Source organism: Nerophis ophidion, linkage group LG02 (assembly GCF_033978795.1).
Source record: "Nerophis ophidion isolate RoL-2023_Sa linkage group LG02, RoL_Noph_v1.0, whole genome shotgun sequence".
NCBI classification, from domain to species: domain Eukaryota; kingdom Metazoa; phylum Chordata; class Actinopteri; order Syngnathiformes; family Syngnathidae; genus Nerophis; species Nerophis ophidion.
Genome location: NC_084612.1, coordinates 18,965,725 through 18,988,463, shown reverse-complemented (window position 1 = coordinate 18,988,463; position 22,739 = coordinate 18,965,725). Strand labels below are relative to the sequence as shown.

At 42.4% G+C, this 22,739-nt stretch overlaps 1 protein-coding gene across 4 annotated transcripts in view; it reads left to right on the top strand.

Moving 5' to 3' along the window:
• The window catches only part of tln2a (talin 2a), a 238,388-nt gene that overhangs the window by 112,914 nt on the left and 102,735 nt on the right, over positions 1-22,739 (top strand). For all 4 annotated transcript variants that reach the window (XM_061878614.1, XM_061878589.1, XM_061878606.1 and 1 more), the window contains exons 3-7: positions 10,669-10,832; positions 10,950-11,047; positions 12,350-12,479; positions 21,450-21,602; positions 22,020-22,162. In XM_061878614.1, coding sequence (XP_061734598.1) covers positions 10,697-10,832; positions 10,950-11,047; positions 12,350-12,479; positions 21,450-21,602; positions 22,020-22,162 — 660 coding nt within the window. In that variant the 5' untranslated portion in view covers positions 10,669-10,696. The remainder of the gene's footprint in view (positions 1-10,668; positions 10,833-10,949; positions 11,048-12,349; positions 12,480-21,449; positions 21,603-22,019; positions 22,163-22,739) is intronic.

Here is a 22,739-nt window from a genome sequence, read left to right as displayed (position 1 = left end):
AAAAGCGCTATATAAATATAATTCACTTCACTTCACAAGTGTATATGAATGGATTAATAGATTTGAAGATTGTGTGTGTATGAGAATCTATCAACATATGTTGATATTTAGGGCGGCATAGCTCTGTTTGTAGAGTGGCCGTGCCAGCAACTTGAGGGTTGCAGGTTTGATTCCCGCTTCCGCCATCCTAGTAACTGCTGTTGTGTCCTTGGGCAAGACACTTTACCCACCTTCTCCCAGTGTCACCCACACTGGTTTAAATGTAACTTAGATATTGGGTTTCACTATGTAAAGCGCTTTGAGTCATTTGAGAAAAGCGCTATATAAATATAATTCACTTCACTTCACTATTTACAATTTTGTGTATGTGATAGACATATTTTGACATTATGTATTTGACATATGCATGAATAGACACTGTGTACATTACGACAATAGACTGAAATAGGTTTCCATGCACAGAGATATGTTGATACTTGTATTTACATTTAATTGTATATGAAAAGATGAACTGGTTTTAATATTGTGTATGTGACTAGATAGACCTCATGTTTATGTGAATCAACCAGCAAATGTCAATATCATGTGTGTACAATGTACAACTTTTGACATTTGGTATTTTAATGGTATGTGTGCATGTGAATAGACCGACTTGTTTGCATTGTCTGTAAGTGAAACGACCGGCAGTAGTGTGTATATGAATGTCCTACTCTGGTTTTCATTCTGTCTGTATATGAATGGACCAATGGATGTTTAAAGGATTCATCGCGTCCAGATGACCGTTAATAGTTGTTTCCCATAATACCAATTACCATATTTTTTGGACCGTAGGGGTCACCGCATAGGCGCTTGCCGACAAGCGTATCCATTCAGGTCTATTTTCATACAAAAGGCAGCGGATTATAAGGCGCATTAAAGGGTCATATTAAGATTTTTTCCCCCTGCATTTAAAACAATTTCTTGTGGTCTACGTAACATGTAATGGTGTTTTTTTGGTCAAACTGTCACATAGATGTTGTTTACAGACCATTTTCAATCTGCTTTCTGACCGACCGTCTCTTCAGGATGCGCCGTTTTGTGGGCGGTCGTAGTTACGTGACTTCACTTCCAGAGTGTTTTCTCCCCGTCATTCTTGTTGTGCCAGTAGTTTTCAGCGCTTCCAAAGCGAGTTGACTGACGGATATAAGTTAGATCTGTACGCTATTTTATATTAGAAAAGGCAACAGCGGAGGACAGGAATCACCACCTATAGGAGGGGACATAGAAGTCCGGTGTTCTGTGAGCTGGGTGGCAGCTGAAGGCAGGGCCCTTGGCGGTCAGATCCTCGACCACAGAAGCTAGCTCTTGGGACGTGGAATGTCACCCCGCTGGGGGGGAAGGAGCCTGAGCTGGTGCGCCAGGTAGAGAACTTCCAGCATGGACTAGTCGGTCTCACGTCGACGCACTGCAGGGGCTCTGGAACCGGTCCTCTCGATAGCAGCTGGACTCTCTTCTGCTCTGGCGTTGCCAGCAGTGAGAGGCGATATATATGTCTATACACGTGCTAAAACATTTTGACAGATTTTTGAGTGCCCTGTGTAATGTTCTTTATTCTCAATGAAAAATCTAAGTTTTGGAGTTCTTTGCTTACGGGTACTTGCTAGCATCCTTTTCCGTGCAGGCGTCAACTTGCAATCCACACTTATCTGTTATGTGTGACCGCCATCTACTGGTCACACTTATCATTAAACCATGTATCAAATAAAAAAATTTCGAGGTCGGTATGCATAACCAGAACTAATCCATACATTAAGTGTACCAGGTTATAATGTGCATTTTTGAAAAAATGTAAGGATTTTTAAGTGTGCCTTATGATCCGAAAAATACATTGGTTATTGTGTAATGAGTAGATAAATAACTGTACTTTAAACGCCTCCTTTCCATCGCTTGACTCCATATGCCGTCCCCTCTTGGTGCGACGTCTACTACTACTCAGTGAGATCGGTAGGTCATGAGTTCAAATCCTGGGTCATAACAAAGACTATAAAAATGGGACCCATTTACCTCCCTGCTTGGCACTCAGCATTAAGGGTTGGAATTGGGGGTTAAATCACCATAAATGATTCCCGGACGCGGCACCGCTGCTGCCCACTGCTGCCCACTGCTGGGGTGATCAAAGGTGATGGGTCAAATGCAGAGAATAATTTCGCCACATCTAGTATGTGTGTGACAATCATTGGTACTTTAACTTTAACTTCACAGAACTGGAACCCATTTCCTTGCAAAGACAGTGTGGATAAAGGCATATAAAACAATTTATTTGATTTCTTGACTTCCGTATTATCTTTCATAGACACCATAGCCTTTGTTTCCTCGTGCTCTTTCAGCATTTCCTCAAGCATCGTGAAGAACATTTCAGTAGAAGAGGACGCAAAATAGAACACTAGAGCCGTACCTTCTTTTTCGCTCATGTTTTGGCCCGGGTCTGCTTTTTTTTCTCCGTTTCTCCGCAGGTTCTTTCTCCCATAGAAGGTGTTCCTGATTTTCAGGATCGCATTTGGCTTGAGTCTTACATTTTTTTTCAGCCAAACTCTGACCAAAATCCTTCTTTTTCAAAGTCAGAACCATTAAAGGCCTACTGAAATGAGATTTTCTTATTTAAACGAGGATAGTGGGTCCATTTTATGTGTCATACTTGATAATTTCCAGATATTGCCATATTTTTGCTGAAAGGATTTAGTAGAGAACATCGACGATAAAGTTCGCAACTTTTGGTCGCTAATAAAAAAGCCTTGCCTTTACCGGAAGTCACAGACGATGGCGTCACCCGTGTGAGGGCTCCTCACATTGTTTATAATGGTAGCCTCCAACAAAAAGAGCTATTCGGACCGAGAAAACGACAATTTCCCCATTAATTTGAGCGAGGATGAAAGATTCGTGGCTGAGGATATTGATAGCGAAGGACTAGAAAAAAAAAATAAGGCGATTGCATTGGGAACATTTCAGATGTTTTTAGACACATTTACTAGGATAATTCTGGAAGATCCCTTATCTGCTTATTGTTTTGATAGTGTTTTAGTGAGATTTTAAAAATTGTAAAGACATGCCTCGAGGTCGGATGGCTGCGGGGAACACTCAGTGTCTCAGAGAGAAGCCGAGGAGCCAAGCTCACAGCTGCCTTTTTTGACGTGACAGCTGCTGCAGGATGACGAATAATTCATTAATGTCCCCGGTAAAATATATATCACAATTTCCCCATCCAAAAACATGCTGGTTGACGTAGAGAAAACATGTTCGCTTGACCGCTCTGCTTCACAACAAAGAAACACTGGCTGTGTCTCGGTGCTAAAGACAGCTGGAATCCACCGCTTTCCACCAACAGCATTGTTCTTTATAGTCTCCATTATTAAATGAACAAATTGCAAAAGATTCAGCAACACAGATGTCCAAAATACTGTGTAATTTTGCAACTAAAGCAGATGACTTTTAGCTGTGTGTGGTGCAGCGCTAATATTTCCTGACAGTCCGTGACGTCACTCGTACGCGTCATCATTCCGCGACATTTTCAACAAGAAAACTCGCGGGAAATTTAAAATTTAAATTTAGTAAACTAAAAAGGCCGTTTTGGCATGTGTTGCAATGTTAATATTTCATCATTGATATATAAACTATCAGGCTGAGTGGTCGGTAGTAGTGGGTTTCAGTAGGCCTTTAAATGATTGCTGAAAATTACACCGTCCCATTTTGGAAGAGTCAATCTGACCAGAGAGGTCAATACTTTCCTCATGTTGCCATCATTTGGAAATGTATGCAATTTGACCCCTTCTTTAGTTGTGTTACTATACTGTGTAACAATGCATCTGAAAGACATATTGGCTAATTCCTTCAAATTCTGCATGATTTATCATGATTTACAATGAAGATGATACCAAAACCAATTTTACACAATATGAATTTGCCTCCAGTTTTCTGTAGGTGAGGTCAAATAGCTGATGTAGGCCCGTCCACATTTTGTAGCTAAAAGTGGGCGTTCAAAAATGTGCAGAAACTCGTTAGAAAACAAGCCTAATATAATTCATGTGTCTCTTTTGGGGGGAAGTTCACCAGTCGATATAGTTTTTAGGTCCAGAACTATGAAATAAGTGTTAATGTTGTCCGCATTAGAGGGACCCTTTAACATATTAATCGAAATGCTCCGAGCACAAATTACTTGTGCTGTGTTTATTTCAGCAACATCAAACGTGCTTGTGTCACAATGAAACAATTTGCACGTCTACTTAAAAGCTTTGTTCTGATTGCACATCCTGATGCGAATTATTAAACCGCGAGTCCTTATCTCCCTTTCATGGTCAAATGGCGTCACCTGAGGCCAAACAGCAATATGCTGCACATCTGCTCTGAAACATCCCGTTGTTGGTAGACGCAAACAAACTTACTGGCGAGCCAGAGAAGGCAGATGGACTAATTAGCACGGTACTCCAGCCCAGTTTATTTGCTGAAACTAGGTTAGCAACATGCCGAACCCTGAATATTGAGTGTCCTTTCTGGCCCAGAACTCATGCTGACTTGTGGGCTGCGGTAATATTGAATTAGAGGCCTTGTTACAGTAATAAGGTCTGGATGTTCCCAGCAGGCTCTGCTCTTGCTTTGCATCATCGATCCATCAAACAACGGCTTACATGCTGCAACCTCCTGTCTCCTTTTACCCTTTATCTCATGTCCGCACTCTGCCCGAGTGAAAGGGAACTTGGTGCACGTGAGAAGTAAAATACAAAACCCAAAACCAGTAAAGTTGGCACGTTGTGTAATTTGTAAATGAAAACAGAATACAAAGATTTGCAAATCCTTTTCAACTTATATTCAATTGAAGAGACTGCAAAGACAAAATATTTCATGTTCGACTGAGAAACATATTTTTTATTTTTTTGCAAATAATCATTAACTTACAATTTAATGGCAGCAACAAATTGCAAAAACGTTGGCAAAGGGACATTTTTACCACTGCGTTACATGGCATTTCTTTTTAACAACAGTCAGTAAACGTTTGGGAACTGAGCAGACCAATTTTTGAAGCTTAAGTTGTTCAACAGTCCGAGGTCTCCGTTGTGGTATCTTAGTTTTCATATTGTGCCACACATTTTCAATGGGAGACAGGTCTGCACTATAGGCAGGCCAGTCTAGTACCCTCACCCTTTTCCTATGAAGCCACGCTGTTGTAACACATGGCTTGACATTGTCTTGCTGAAATAAGCTGGGGCGTCCATGATAACATTGTTTGGATGGCAACATATGCTGCTCCAAAACATGTACCTTTCTTCAGCATTAATGGTGCCTTCACAGATGTGTAAGTTACCCATGCTTTGGACACTAATACGCCTCCATACCATCACAGATGCTGGCTTTTGAACTTTGCGTCTATAACAATCTGCTTTGTGTCTTTGTTACAGAGGACACAACGTCCACAGTTTCCAAAAACAATTTAAAATGTGGACTAGGCAGACCCAAAACACCTTTCCACTTTGCATCAGTCCATCTTAGATGAGCTCAGGCCCAGCGAAGCCGGCGGCGTTTCTGGGTGCTGTTGATAAATGACTTTCGCTTCGCATAGTAGAGTTTTAACTTGTACTTACAGATGTAGCGACAAACTGTAGTTACTGACAGCGTTTTTCTGAAGTGTTCCTGAGCCTTTGTGGTGATATCCTTTACATACTGATGTTGCTTTTGGATGCAGTACCGCCTGAGAGATCCAAAGTCACAGGCATTCAATGTTACATGCAGGGATTTGTCCAGAACGAAGCCACACTGTTGTAACACATGCTGAATGTGGCTTGGCATTGTCTTGCTGAAATAAGCAGGGGCGTCCATGAAAAAGACGGCGCTGAGATGGCAGCATATGTTGTTCCAAAACCTGTATGTACCTTTCAGCATTAATGGTGCCTTCACAGATGTGTAAGTTACCCATGCCTTGGGCATTAATGCACCCCCATACCATCACAGATGCTGGCTTTTGAACTTTGCGTTGATAACAGTCTGGATGGTTCGCTTCCCCTTTGGTCCGGATGACACGATGTCAAATATTTCCAAAAACAATTTGAAATGTGAACTCATCAGACCACAGAACACATTTTCACTTTGCATCAGTCCATCTTAGATGAGCTCGGCCCAGTGAAGCCAGCAGCGTTTCTTGGTGTTGTTGATAAATGGCTTTCGCTTTGCATAGTAAAGTTTTAACTTGCACTTACAGACGTAGCGACGAACTGTAGTTACGGACAGTGGTATTATCAAGTGTTCCTGAGCCCATGTGGTGATAACCTTTACACACTAATGTCGGTTTTTGATGCAGTACCGCCTGAGGGGTCGAAGGTCCGTAATCATTGCTTACGTGCAGTGATATCTTCAGATTATCCGAACCTTTTGATGATATCACGGACCATAGATAGTGAAATCCCTAAATTTCTTGCAATAGCTCGTTGAGAAATGTTGTTCTTAAACTGACAATTTGCTAAGGTATTTGTTCACAAAGTGGTGCTGCACATTTCATGGAAGCTGCTTTTGAACCCAATCATCACACCCACCTGTTCCCAATTAACATGTTGCAGGCATCACATTCCAGATGAGCTTATATTTGCAAAAAATAATAAAGTTTTCCAATTCGAACATTAAGTATTGTCTTTGCAGTCTATTCAATTGAATATAAGTTGAAAAGGATTTGCAAATCATTGTATTCTTTTTTATTTATGATTTACACAACGTGCCAATTTTACCAGTTTTGGGTTTTGTATATTGTCCAATTACACCCAGAAAATATTTATATAAATATTTGCACCGCTTTTCCTCGTTGTTGCGTTGATTTTGGTTCTAACACCTTCGCCTCCACGTGTGAACCCATCTCACATAGGAAGCAAATTCTCCAAGTGTTAGTCAGGGTCAGGAGCCAGAAGAGAGACCCTGCTTGTCTTTTCCGCTACAGCCCAGACCGACCTTTTGAACTTTGACCTCAGACACAGCGGAGCCCTGTGCCTGCCATTGATGCCCAGACAGGAGGTGCTCTGTTAGAGGGGGTTTGAAACATCACACTTCCCTTTTTTTCCCCCCATCTCTTTAAAAAAGATTTAATGACAAGAAATATCGGAAGAGATGCTTTCTGTTTGGTGTTATCAGAATGAAATACCTCTGGGAGAACAGGAAGAATGGTGTTGAGGGTTTGAACAGCATGTACTGACTTCATCATGCAGGGAAAACCAGAAACCGCTTTGCAGCTTGCCAACGTTTGAAGATATTGATGTTTTTTATGGATTCTGTGCCAAAATGTGTTATTTTTTTGGATACAATTGTCAACTGATGTGCAAAAATGACTGATTTAAATTATTTGTTCGGTAACATAAACCCAAAGTTAGGTGTTTGTGTGATTGTGAATGGACAGACATGTTAACACAATGAATCTAAATGGACTGACAGATGTTTACGTTTTGTGAACGAGAATAGAAGGACAAACGTTTTTGCCTTATATGGGACCACCAGACTAGGAATGGACCTAAAGATGTGAAGATTGTCTTTATGTGAACAGACGTATGTTAACAAGTGCTCATGCTTGTAAACGGATCTACTTTCTGCATTTAAATTCTGTTTTTAGCAAACATTGATTCCGTCCGCTATTGGGATGACACATACATCTACAGTATAATTCTATTTAAGTGGTGCGGTAAAAAAGGCGACTCCGTTTGGCTGTTCCGCCATGTCTTTTTTAATGCTTTCCTGCGGCACCTGAAAGAAAGTGACAGCTCGTGCGTGTCATAATTACGACGGTCAGCTGGATAAAAAAGTGCTAATTGCAGTATCATGAGTGCAAAGTTTTCACAAACCGCTTTAAATTAGGAACGGGTACCTAAAAACACTGGTACTCTGTATACATCCCGGCCTCATATGGACGACTCAGTTTTGACCCCTGGGTGGAACTGAATCAGGGGCTGGCCTCGATGGTTGCAGTGACCCGGATGAGAGAGATTAGGATAGTGAGTGTAAAGGAGGCAAGCAAGCTTGACTGTGCTCGTGTGTACGTTGGTAAACCTCGCTCTTTAATACCTTAATTGCTTGCGTTGGACATTTACCAAGATATTGTGTATACTAAATTAATATTGTTATAAAAGGTCATCATGTATTCTGTTGTTTATAATGAATCAGATTATTATATCTGAGTGATAGGGCAGGACATTATAAGCTTTTGCTTCTTCTTGCTCCTTTTCGGTGACACATGTTTTATTTACCTTGTTAAAATTGTAAAACTGAAGAATATTTTTGGTTTTTGTGATTGAAATAAAGTCAAAGTACAAACCTTGTTTCCATATGACTTGGGAAATTGTGTTAGATGTATATATAAACAGAATACAAGGATTTGCAAATTCTTTTCAACCCATGTTCAATTGAATGCTCTACAAAGACAAGATATTTGATGGTCAAACTCATAAACTTTATTTTTTTTTGCAAATGATAATTAACTTAGAAATTCATGGCTGCAACACGTGCCAAAGTAGTTGGGAAAAGGCATGTTTACCACTGTGTTACATCACCTTTTCTTTAAACAAAACTCAAACGTTTGGGAACTGAGGAAACTAATTGTTGAAGCATTGAAAGTGGAATTCTTTCCCATTCTTGCTTTATGTAGAGCTTCAGTCGTTAAACAGTCCGGGGTCTCCGCTGTCGTATTTTACGCTTCATAATGCGCCACACATTTTCGATGGGAGACATGTCTGGACTGCAGGCGGGCCAGGAAAGTACCCGCACTCTTTTACTACGAAGCCACGCTGTTGTAACACGTGGTTTAGCATTGTTTTGCTGAAATAAGCAGGGGCGTCTATGATAACGTTGCTTGGATGACAACATATGTTGCTCCAAAACCTGTATGGACCATTCAGCATTAACGGTACCTTCACAGATAAATAAATAAATGATAAATGGGTTGTACTTGTAGAGCGCTTTTCTACCTTCAAGGTACTCAAAGCGCTTTGACACTACTTCCACATTCACCCATTCACACACACATTCACACACTGATGGAGGGAGCTGCCATAAAAGGCGCCAACCAGCACCCATCAGGAGCAAGGGTGAAGTGTCTTGTTCAGGACACAACGGACGTGACGAGGTTGGTACTAGGTGGGATTTGAACCAGGGACCCTTGGGTTGCGCACGGCCACTCTCCCACTGCGCCACACATCTGCTCCCCTCACCCCCTGGGAGGTGAGGGGAGCAGATGTGTAAGTTACTCATGCCATGGCCACTAATACACCCCCATACCATCACAGATGCTGGCTTTTGAACTTTGCGCCTATAACAATCCGAATGGTTGTTTTCCTCTTTGTTCCGGAGGACACCACGTCCACAGTTTCCAAATATAATTTGAAATGTGGACTCGTCAGACCACAGAACAGTTTTACACTTTGCACCAGTCTATCTTAGATGAGCTCGGGTCCAGCGAAGCCGGCGGCGTTCCGGTGTATAGTTGATAAATGAATTTCGCTTTGCATAGCAGAGTTTTAACTTGCACTTACAGATGTAGCGACCAACTGTAGTTACTGAAAGTGGTTTTATGAAGTGTTCCTGAGCCCATATGGTGATATCCTTTACCCACTGATGTCGTTTTTTTATGCAGTATAGCCTGAGGGATCAAAGGTCCGTAATATCATCGCTTACGTGCAGTGATTTTTCTAGATTCTCTGAACCTTTTGATGATTTTACGGATCGTAGATGGTAAAATCCCTAAATTCCTTGCAATAGCTCGTTGATAAATGTTCTTAAACTGTTCTACAATTTGCTTACAAATTGGTGACCCTCGCCCCATCCTTGTTTGTGAATTACTTAGCATTTCATGGAAGCTGCTTTTATACCCAACCATGGCACCCACCTGTTCCCAATTAGCCTGCACACCTGTGGGATGTTCCAAATAAGTGTTTGATGAGCATTCCTCAACTTTATCAGTATTTATTCCCACCTTTCCCAACTTCTTTGTCACGTGTTGCTGGCATCAAATTCTAAAGTTAATGATTATTTGCACAAAAAAAAATCAGTTTTAACATCAAATATCTTGTCTTTTATTCAACTGAATATGGGTTGAAAAGGATTTACAAATCATTGTATTCCGTTTATATTTACATCTAACACAATTTCCCAACTCAAATGGAAACAGGGTTTGTAAAAAAAAAGTAAGAATAGAAGTAGGGTCTGGACTAGGTAGGTTACGTTGGTGCCCTGACCCGGACGGAAGGGAGGTTTAGGGGGATGAGTGTAACGGAGGCAAGCCAGCGTGGTCGTGCCAGTGTCTACGTTGGTAAGCCTCACACACCTAATAGCTTGCGCTGGACATTGAGTTGACAGCTTGAGCTTTTAGCTCGATGCCTCCCGTTTCATTTGGAGGCCCCAGGTGGAGCTGGAGCTGGATCAGGCTGTTTACTTTAGTGCTGTGACCCGGATGAGAGTGAGGTTTAGAGAGGTCAGTGTAACAGAGGCCAGCATGTGTGTACGTTAGCAAATCTCAATCGTTAACACTTTAAGAGCTTTGCTGGACATTGATTTAGTTGACTGATAGGGCTTTTTTGCTCGATGCCTGGCGCTCTCGCACTCTCATTCGGAAAAGGGCCTGAACCATAGATGCATTCATATACACTACATACTTTGAGCTCTTCCTCCTCTGCATAGGTACAGTTCCAACCCGCTGGCGGCCAAGATGGTAGTTCTGTCCCTAAAAATCTGCGTTCGCCACTGCAACGTGGTGAAGACCATGCAGTTCGAGCCGTCCACGGCTATCTACGACGCCTGCAGGATTATCCGGGAGAGAGTTCCCGAGGCTCAGTCTGGACAGGGTGAGAATGGCGAAATTAAACTCAAGACCTGTAAATGCAATACATTAAAATGTGTGCCTCAATATTTTGCAGGGTTTTTAAAACACTAAAACCCTATACTTTTTTTCCCCTCCCTAGCTTCAGATTATGGTCTGTTTCTATCTGACGAAGACCCCAGGAAAGGAATCTGGCTGGAGTCTGGCAGGACACTCGACTACTACATGCTCCGCAATGGGGTAAATAGTTGTGCTAGTTGTATAAACATTACATCCATGCCATTTGAAAATGGCAAAACCCCCTACTAATAATGGACGCGCCCACAAAATTCCCTAAATGCTCTACATTTGATACTCTCCACCCCATAATATGCCTCTCACTGTTATTAAAACACTTTTTAAATTCAGTTTTACACATTTTACACATTCAGTTTTACACATGAAGAAGCAATGACAGGCACACAGTATACATTATTGTTTTCCCTTGCAGATAGAAAGTGATTGGATGGCCCGATTTAATTTACTTTACACATATTGTCATTAAAACATCTTCTAATTTGTGTAGTTGGCCATGATGTATTTGCAGGTAATTGTAATTGAATGTTGCAGGAGAAAGGTTTCAGAATACTAAACATAAAAAAAAACAGTATTTGGTATTTAGAGGGGTCTGATTGCTTGCTAGATACTTTATAGCCAAGTTCGCAACACTGATCCCTCTGGTTACGTTTTCTTATTCTCTGGCGGACCAGGTCTGGTGTGGTGTGCAAAGAAGTGGAATTATACATTCCCATTACAATTTGTTTTGGTGACTAAAAGAAGAAATGTAGTGTTTACCTGTTTGACCTGTAACACCTGCTTCTTCAAGTTTTTGGGTTCAAAAAAACAGTAGGATACCTGCCAAACACCGCAAGACTAACATTTTGGGGATGATTGGTGAAGAAAATGGCCCTGCGATGAAATAGCGACTTGTCCAGGCTGTACCCCGCCTTCCGCCCGATTGTAGCTGAGATAGGCACCAGCGGCCCCCGCGACCCCAAAAGGGAATAAGCGGTAGAAAATGGATGGATGGATGGGGAAGAAATGCATAAATGCTGTCCAAAACATGCTTAAAGAATGATAAAATGGTGAATTATGACTTATTTTTAGAAACAGACCATTTGTAAAGAGGAGTGCAGTTCAGTTAGTTTGAAAAGGTCTATCATATTTGCTGCTCTGTTCATGAATCCTGGTCCTTTCCTCTGAATGCGCTCTTCTCTTTAAAGCCAAGGCAAGGTAACATGCATGACTGTGACCAATTATTCTCCACCAAATCTCGTCTCCTCATTGTGATCGAGGAAAAAAAGCAATGGGCTTTGATTGGCAGCCGGTAAATTTCGTTTTTTTGTGCTCCCCCTCCCTTTTTCAATTCGCTCATCTTTGCCACCGCGCAACCTGGACCCATTTGATCTTTTTTTTCCCCTGCAGGCATTCAATCAGATCTCGCTTTGTGCTTCAATTTCTCCTTTTCTTTTTCACTTTTCTGTGTTTTTCTTAACTTTGCAGGACATTCTTGAATACAAGAAGAAGCAGAAGCCACAGAAAATCAAAATGTTGGACGGGGCCGTTAAAACCATCATGGTGGATGACTCCAAAACAGTTGGGGAGCTGCTTGTGACCATATGCAGTAGAATAGGTACCACCTACTCAATACTGCACACATCTACTGCATGGTTCCGGCTGTACTCGCCTCTACTCACGAGTGACATTTTGTCCTTAAAAAAACTAGGAACTACTTAAACTGCTATATGAGTGACATAAATAAAACGACTGGTGGAGAATAAACGGCTGGAAATGACGAAAATAAAACACATGCAAACTGACCCTCCTCCAATGTTATGCTGCTAAAGTGCTACAAAAGACTACCCCACTATTTTTAAAAGGTTTGAGCCAAAATGACATTATGTTAAAGTACCAATCATTGTCTCACACACACGCTAGGTGTGGCCAAATTATTCTCTGCAATTAACCCAATATCCTTGATCACCCCCTGGGAGGTGAGGGGAGCAGTGGGCAGCAGCGGTGGCCGTGACCGGGAATCATTTTTGCTGATTTAACCCCCATTTCCAACCCTTGAGTGTCAAGCAGGGAGGTAATGGGTCCCATTTTTATAGTTTTTGGTATGACTCGGCAAGGGTTTGAACTCAATTTACCAATCTCAGGACGGACACTCTAAACCAGGGGTCACCAACGTGGTGCCCGTAAGGACCAGATGAGTCGCCCGCTGGCCTGTTCTAAAAATAGCTCAAATAGCAGCACTTACCAGTGAGCTGCCTCTATTTTTCAAATTGTATTTATTTACTAGCAAGCTGGTCTCGCTTTGCTTGACGTTTTTAATTCTAAGAGAGACAAAACTCAAATAGAATTTGAAAATCCAAGAAAATATTTTAAAGACTTGGTATTCACTTGTTTAAATACATGTATTTATTGTTTTACTTTGCTTCTTATAACTTTCAGAAAGACAATTTCAGAGAAAAAATACAACCTTAAAAAAGATTTTAGGATTTTTAAACACATGACTTGGACTCGAGTCATGAATTTGATGAATTTAGACTCGACTTGACAAAATGTAAAAAGACTTGCGACTCGACTTTGACTTTAACGTCAATGACTTGTGACTTGACTTGGACTTGAGCCTTTTGACTTGACATGACTTGCTACTTTCCCCAAAACCCAACGATTAAAAAGTTATTCGAGAGCGCTCCGTATCTGTCCGTGTCTGTCAGCGTGTGTGCGATGACAGTGTGTGCGCTACCTGTCAGAACAACAGCCAATCAAATTACAACCACGTTATTTTCGTCACACAGCATTCAGCCAATCAAATTGCAGGAAAACCAACGAAAAAGCTCTTAAACAACACACCAGTGAGGAAAAGCTATGCCAAAAATTGTTTTGTTCGGGTATAAAAACAATGACTTGGTCAACAAAAAACGAATTGCCGTATGCAAAGCCTGCGGTTCGTTCGAAGACTACAGACAGAGACGCAACAACTTCCAACTTCGTTCGACATTAGAAGTTGCACAAAGAAGGGTAAGTTTTGAACGTAAGCTAACGTTTATTGGCAGAGTAACGTAACTTTTATTTGCTGTGTAGTTAAATCAGTGAGGCTGTAAACTCACTGCTAACGTTATAACCATAGACATCTTATAAGTAGACGCAGCATCGAGCGCTACTGCCTATTGCCGCTGACATGACGCGGGGCCGCCATCTTGGAGTGGTGATCCGCTCCACTCAGGGCAATTCATTTGTCAGGAGCAGTGAACTGTCAGCACATTTATTTCATTTTACCTCACTGAATACCACTGATATTCACACGCTTTTTTGTCATACGTGTAACTATGATAAAGGACACATTTTTTGGCGTGTTCATAGTTTGCTTAAAAATAATAAAATATTCTTATATGCTATAAATAACCAGACGTCCAAGATCAAAACTGGGAATAATAATCCCAGACAAGGGGAAAAAACGGTCAGCTATTTCTAAGTTGAAGAAACAATATGATTAGGTTGTATGTACATGCATATATCCTACATAAACAATGTATGAATACATTAGATATCTATATAGCTTATAGACTGTATTTCTGTTGCTGCAACAGCAGAGAGTTTATTCTGTCTTGACACTTTGTATTAATATTTTCTATTACATTCTTCCCTTAAATGATCGTGTTTACAGTGATTGTTTTAAATGTATTTTTCATGTATGTTGCTTTGGATAAAAGTGTCTGCCAACTTAAACATAAACGTATATAAAACCACCAATCTGTTTCACTGGATTCAGAATAACAGCAAATTCTGTCTTACCCAACAAAGTTAGTATTTGAATATTGTTACTAGAAGACTTATTCCTGATTACAGTTATACTGTTAAGAAAGTATTGTGTTATACTTTGCCTAAAATGGGAATGCATCATAATCAGTGGCGGCTGGTTAATTTTCCATAGGGCCGTGAATTCTAAAAAGTACAACTCTGTTCCTTGTTATTTTCATGCATTTGTTATGTTTTTCATGTGTACGCACACATAAACACATACAGTATGAGATGAGATCAATGAGATAAGGTAATAACAGGATAGAAACTGCTGTGGAACTAGTTCCAATGCTATATGCCATGGAAATACTATGTTAACACCTTTGTGCAGATAAGTACAGTTGTACTTGTTTTTTCAAATGTGTTCATTCTGTAAAGGAATGAGTTAAATGTTTAAAATAACTGGTTAATAGTACTATTATGAAGTGCAATGTCAGCACAATTTTTTTATTATACTGTAAATACATACAGCGTTTTAAAAGCATACACAATCTATGTAAATGTATTAGTCTGTGGTTAAAAGGACTTGAAATGACTCGAAACTCAAAATGCAGGACTTGGGACTTGACTTGAGACTTGCCTGTCTTGACTTGGGACTTGACTTGAGACTTGCCTGTCTTGACTTGGGACTTGACTCGGGACTTGCCTGTCTTGACTTGGGACTTGACTCGAGACTCGAGGTCAAAGACTTGAGACTTACTTGTGACTTGCAAAACAATGACTTGGTCCCACCTCTGCCTTTTTACATGCATACATACTTGCATGCACACATGGCACTGTATGGAATGGCCTCAATCTCGTTACCCTGCGTAATGACATTAAGCTGATTCTGATTACCTTTTAAATTCCTTCCTCTTCTTTCCTGACAATTTAAAATTCAAAGCCCACCAGGCTGCACCAAACTTTTGGTGCCTTGTTGACACAGAAAAGTACAGTGGTGTATGCGCAGCAGTTATGAAGGTTGCAAGCCTGTTTGGTTCAACTTATCTTTGTGAATCAGCCTTTTCTGACATGAACTTCATCAAGAACAAACACAGAACACGCCTCACTAATGCACATCTGCAAGACTCAAATCAGGGTTGCAGTGTCAAGTTACACACCAGAGTACAACACACTAGTTAACAGCATGCAATGTCAGGCTTCCCACTAACTAACAAATAAACAGATAACAGATTTGGTGTCAAGTTCAAAGTGTGACATGATTTATTTAAAAATTTGAGAGTTGACTTTTGTATTTTACATTAGTTATTATTTGTACAAACATGGTGCAAAGTAATTCATGGTTTGTTAGAAATTGTCAGTGGCTAGCTAGTTAAAATGGGATATTGTGATTTCACAAGACTGTCTTAGAAGTGATCATTTGAAAATGTTCAATTTGAAAAATGTGCACTAAGGGAAAATATAAAAATAAAGTGTTGCATATTGATATTTATCTGTTTCTATATATATTTATTGTGAGAAATCATTAAGATGACCAGTGTTTCCACAAACATAAATATCATTAATTATTAATAATAATATATAGTTAAAGGTAAATTGAGCAAATTGGCTATTTCTGGCAATTTATTTAAGTGTGTATCAAACTGGTAGCCCTTCGCATTAATCAGTACCCAAGAAGTAGCTCTTGGTTTCAAAAAGGTTGGTGACCCCTGCTCTAAGCACTACGCCACTGTGCACTGTTTATACCAGCAAAGGCGTTTTGGGATGGGCTGGCCATTTTTAAAGGTGGAAATTGGCAATGCAGAACCAACACATATGGTTAATTTAGAACTGCTGATACAGTAGTATGCTCATTTGACCTTTTACCTCAGCTCTATAGTGTATTTTTGGGATAATTTCACACGATATCAATAAATTGATTACTTATTTTTTTTACACATTTAATGTTTGGGCTGTTGGGCCCTAAAATGTACTTTTCAGTAAAAGGTTTTTAAAAACTTTTTTTTTGGGTGACTATTTAGAATTGGAACAGTTGCTAAAAGTCCAATTTTCATTACCAGCCTTTTTTTTTTTTTACACGCACACACACACACACACACACACACACACACACATCCATCCATTTTCTACCGCTTGTTCCCTTTTGGGGTCGCGGGGGGCGCTGGCGCCTATCTCAGCTACAATCGGGCAGAAGGCGGCGGCGTACACCCTCGACAAATCGCCACCTCATCGCAGGGCCAACACAGATAGACAGACAACATTCACACTCACATTCACACACTAGGGCCAATTTAGTGTTGCCAATCAACCTATCCCCAGGTGCATGTCTTTGGAAGTGGGAGGAAGCCGGAGTACCCGGAGGGATCCCACGCATTCACGGGGAGAACATGCAAACTCCACACAGAAAGATCCCGAGCCTGGATTTGAACCCAGGACTGCAGGATGAAGCCCACACACACACACACATATATATATATATATATATATATATATATATATATATATATATATATATATATATATATATATATATATATATATATCCATCCATCCATCATCTTCCGCTTATCCGAGGTCGGGTCACGGGGGCAGCAGCCTAAGCAGGGAAGCCCAGACTTCCCTATCTCCAGCCACTTCGTCTAGCTCTTTCCGGGGGATCCCGAGGCGTTCCCAGGCCAGCCGGGAGACATAGTCTTCCCAACGTGTCCTGGGTCTTCCCCGTGGCCTCCTACCGGCTGGACGTGCCCTAAACACCTCCCTAGGGAGGCGTTCGGGTGGCATCCTGACCAGATGCCCGAACCACCTCATCTGGCTCCTGTCCATGTGGAGGAGCAGCGGCTTTACGTTGAGCTCCTCCCGGATGGCAGAGCTTCTCACCCTATCTCTAAGGGAGATAGGGTGGAGGAAACTCGTTTCGGCCGCTTGTACCCGTGATCTTATCCTTTCGGTCATGACCCAAAGCTCATGACCATAGGTAAGGATGGGAACGTAGATCGACCGGTAAATTGAGAGCTTTGCCTTCCGGCTCAGCTCCTTCTTCACCACAACGGATCGATACAACGTCCGCATTACTGAAGACGCCGCACCGATCCGCCTGTCGATCCAGCGATCCACTCTTCCCCCACTCGTGAACAAGACTCCTAGGTACTTGAACTCCTCCACTTGGGGCAGGGTCTCCTCCCCAACCCGGAGATGGCACTCCACCCTTTTCCGGGCGAGAACCATGGACTCGGACTTGGAGGTGCTGATTCTCATTCCGGTCGCTTCACACTCGGCTGCGAACCGATCCAGTGAGAGCTGAAGATCCCGGCCAGATGAAGCCATCAGGACTACATCATCTGCAAAAAGCAGAGACCTAATCCCGTGGCCACCAAACCGGATCCCCTCAACGCCTTGGCTGCGCCTAGAAATTTTGTCCATAAAAGTTATGAACAGAATCGGTGACAAAGGACAGCCATGGCGGAGTCCAACCCTCACTGGAAACGTGTCCGACTTACTGCCAGCAATGCGGACCAAGCTCTGACACTGATCATACAGGGAGCGGCCCGCCACAATAAGACAGTCCGGCACCCCATACTCTCTGAGCACTCCCCACAGGACTTCCCGAGGGACACATTCGAATGCCTTCTCCAAGTCCACAAAGCACATGTAGACTGGTTGGGCAAACTCCCATGCACCCTCAAAAACCCTGCCGAGAGTATAGAACTGGTCCACAGTTCCACGACCAGGACGAAAACCACACTGTTCCTCCTCAATCCGAGGTTCGACTATCCGGCGAAGCCTCCTCTCCAGTACACCTGAATAAACCTTACCGAGAAGGCTGAGGAGTGTGATCCCACGATAGTTGGAACACACCCTCCGGTCCCCCTTCTTAAAGAGAGGGACCACCACCCCGGTCTGCCAATCCGCAGGTACCGCCCCGATGTCCACGCGATGCTGCAGAGTCTTGTCAACCAAGACAGCCCCACAGCATCCAGAGCCTTAAGGAACTCCGGGCGGGTCTCGTCCACCCCCGGGGCCTTGCCGCCAAGGAGCATTTTAACTACCTCAGCGACCTCAGCCCCAGAAATAGGAGAGTCCACCACAGATTCCCCAGGCACCGCTTCCTCAAAGGAAGACGTGTTGGTGGGATTGAGGAGGTCTTCAAAGTATTCCCTCCACCGATCCACAACATCCGCAGTCGAAGTCAGCCGAACACCATCCGCACCATACACGGTGTTGATAGTGCACTGCTTCCCCTTCCTGAGGCGGCGTATGGTGGTCCAGAATCGCTTCAAAGCCGTCCGGAAGTCGTTTTCCATGGCTTCCCCGAACTCTTCCCATGTCCGAGTTTTTGCCTCCACGACCGCTAAATCTGCACACCGCTTGGCCCGTCGGTACCTGTCCACTGCCTCCGGACTCCTATGAGCCAAAAGAACCCAATAGGACTCTTTCTTCAGCTTGACGGCATCCCTCACTGCTGGTGTCCACCAACGGGTTTTGGGATTACAGCCACGACAGGCACCATCAACCTTGCGGCCACAGCTCCAATCAGCCGCCTCGACAATAGAGGTTCGGAACATGGTCCACTCGGACTCAATGTCCCGCACCTCCCTCGTGACATGTTCAAAGTTCTCCCGGAGGTGTGAATTGAAACTCTCTCTGACAGGAGACTCTGCCAGACGTTCCCAGCAGACCCTCACAATGCGTTTGGGCCTGCCAGGTCTGTCCGGCATCCTCCCCCACCATCGCAGCCAACTCACCACCAGGTGGTGATCGGTAGAAAGCTCCGCCCCTCTCTTCACCCGAGTGTCCAAAACACAAATCCGATGACACAACTACAAAGTCGATCATGGAACTGCGGCCTAGGGTGTCCTGGTGCCAAGTGCACATATGGACACCCTTATGTTTGAACATGGTGTTTGTTATGGACAACCCGTGACGAGCACAAAAGTCCAATAACAAAACACCACTCGGGTTTAGATCCGGGCGACCATTCTTCCCAATCACGCCTCTCCAGGTTTCACTGTCGTTGCCAACATGAGCGTTGAAGTCCCCCAGTAGGACAAAGGAATCACCCGGGGGAGCACTTTCCCGTACTCCCTCGAGTGTACCCAAAAAGGGTGGGTATTCTGAACTGCTGTTTGGTGCGTAAGCACAAACAACAGCCAGGACCCGTCCCCCCACCCGAAGGCGAAGGGAAGCTACCCTCTCGTCCACTGGGTTGAACTCAAACGTGCAGGCTTTGAGCCGGGGGGCAACGAGAATTGCCACCCCAGCCCGTCGCCTCTCACTGCCGGCAACGCCAGAGTGGAAGAGGGTCCAGTCCCTCTCGAGAGAAGTGGTTCCAGAGCCCTTGCTGTGTGTCGAGGTGAGTCCGACTATATCCAGCCGGAACTTCTCTACCTCGCGGACTAGCTCAGGCTCTTTCCCCCCCAGTGAGGTGACGTTCCACGTCCCAAGAGCTAGCTTCTGTAGCCGAGGATCGGACCGCCAAGTGCCCTGTCTTCGGCTGCCGCCCAGCTCACAATGCACCCGCGATCTATGGCCCCTCCTATGAGTGGTGAGCCCATTGGAGGGATGACCCACGTTGCCTCTTCGGGCTGTGCCCGGCCGGGCCCCATGGGGCCTGTCCCACCAGGCACTCGCCATCGTGCCCCAACTCCGGGCCTGGCTCCAGAGCGGGGCCCCAGTGACCCGCGTCCGGACGAGGGAAATCTGAGTTCATTTTGTTGTAATTCCATAGAAATCTTTGAGCTGCTCTTAGTCTGATCACTTACCTAGGACCTGTTTGTCTTGGGAGACCCTACCAGGGGGCATGAAAGCCCCCAGACAACATAGCTCCTAGGATCATTGGGACACGCAAACTCCTCTACCACGGTAAGGTGGCAGCTCAGAGAGGAGTATATATATATATATATATATATATATATATATATATATATATATATATATATATATATATATATATAATATTTATTTTATTATTATTATTTTTATTTTTTTTTGCTGTTGCAAAAATGTTATCTTGTCTTCTATTGTAGTTATGGAAGCCTGCAAATGTGTTTTTTAAATAATGTCTCACGCCACATCGCGCTTCAAATGGTGCAGCTTTACCTCATGGCAGATTAAAAAAAATATTTTCTATCATATAATTTTTTTAAAGCAATTTTTGGTCATAAATTAAACATTTTCAAACTTAAAAATGACTAAATAAACTAAAAGTAGCAATATTATCTTAGTATTGGCCACTAAATGAGACCAAGCCAATCAGAGTGCACTGTTTAGTATTGTGGCTACTGATTGGCTCAACCTCAGGTAGCATTGGCTAATATTAAAATATTTGATTTATGTGGAAATTCATTTTTACTGGTCATGTCCGGAACCAATTAACAGCGATAAACAAGAGACGACTGTATATTTTTTAATTGTGTGCAACATATTTTTTGTGCACAGAGCACAGGTCACTGTTTTATTTAATTTATGGGCCAAGATTTGTAAATTTACCTCTCAATTTTTATAATTTATTTAAAAAAATACTACACTTTTTTTTTTTTTCAATACCTTTTTGTAGACTGGCGTTATTTATTTTATTATATGCATTGGAACTAGATTGTTTTGTTAGTCGTTTTTATGCCACATGTACATACACAATATCGTAAGCAATACAACCCGAGCCAGTTAGAATACATGGTGGTCGTCTACATTTATTGCTCATCTTCTTGGATGAAAGAACGGCAAATGTTTTGATTTCAGAAATCATTCATCATTCAACATGCAGTATGATGGAACAGGTTTTAAACTGACATATACTTTGTAAAAACACAACAAGAACAAAAATTAAGCACCACTATTATTCTGTGCATCTTGTTTACAGGCATCACCAACTACGAGGAGTACTCTTTGATCCAGGAGTTTATGGAGGAGAAGAAAGACGACAGCATGGGCACGCTAAAGAAAGACCGAACGCTGCTGCGTGATGAGAGGAAGATGGAGAAGCTAAAAGCCAAACTGCACACAGATGATGATTGTAAGTTCCTCTGTTTGTCTATCTTGTGTTTTTATCTATGTAAGGAGGGTTTTGTCACAATATGTATTACATATAAATAAATACTGACAATTATGGTTATGTATTAGATAAATAGTTAATAAAAAATGTATAGGGAAAATAAATGCCGGTACTCTCTATTTAGGTTAAATAAATGTTATAAGTAATCCACATGCCACATGCCGCCACAGACGGAAACACCTGTTTTTACCGGATTAATGAGTAAATAACATCAAATATAATTGCAAAGTATTACTTTAAAAAGTCATCCATCAAGTAGTGCACATCCACTAACTAGCAATAAAGCTTGCTTTGAATGTAAAAAGCTTTCATATGAAACCTTTTTAAAATGACAATAGGTGACAAACATCTGAAGCAATACTATTAATGTCTCTTCAGTGAACTGGCTGGACCACAGCAGGACTTTCAGGGAGCAAGGCGTGGACGAGAACGAGACGCTTCTGCTGCGACGCAAGTTCTTCTACTCGGACCAAAATGTCGACTCCCGGGACCCAGTCCAGCTCAACCTCCTTTACGTGCAGGTCTGAACCCCTTTTAGCCACATTTATATCCATTTATACTCTAACAAAACAAGCAAAAGTCTGCATCACTTAGTTTTTACTGAACATTTTGCAGATAGCTTGTTCAAACTGCTGTTTAAGATGGCAGGTTTGTATTCAAAGATTGTCCAAAAGGTTTAATGCGAAACAAGGATGTGTGAAACATAGCCAGGGGGCGACGTCATGAAGCTGAGAACAGGCAGTAAAGTGGGATCCACCATCGGTTCTGGATTAGAAATTTCACGGCGGAAGAACTGCAATGGATTAAATGTGTGCTGACTCTGTTTTAAGTACCGTTTGAGGCCATTGTGACCTACTATAAATTTGGTCGGTTTAAGACTTATTAGGATTAGATTTGGTGTATGTGAGTATGATCGCTCCAACAGAACCACAGCTCAGCATTTGTTGAGTCCTCTTTAAGCGGGCCATGGTGCTTTCGGCTTAATGCTTTACGAGAAATGCTTCTATGTGTGTTTTATATATATCCTCTAAGTTTTACAACCATCCAACCAACCAATAGTGAGTTAAGGCTAGAGGTGGGACTCTTTTGGCATGTCAG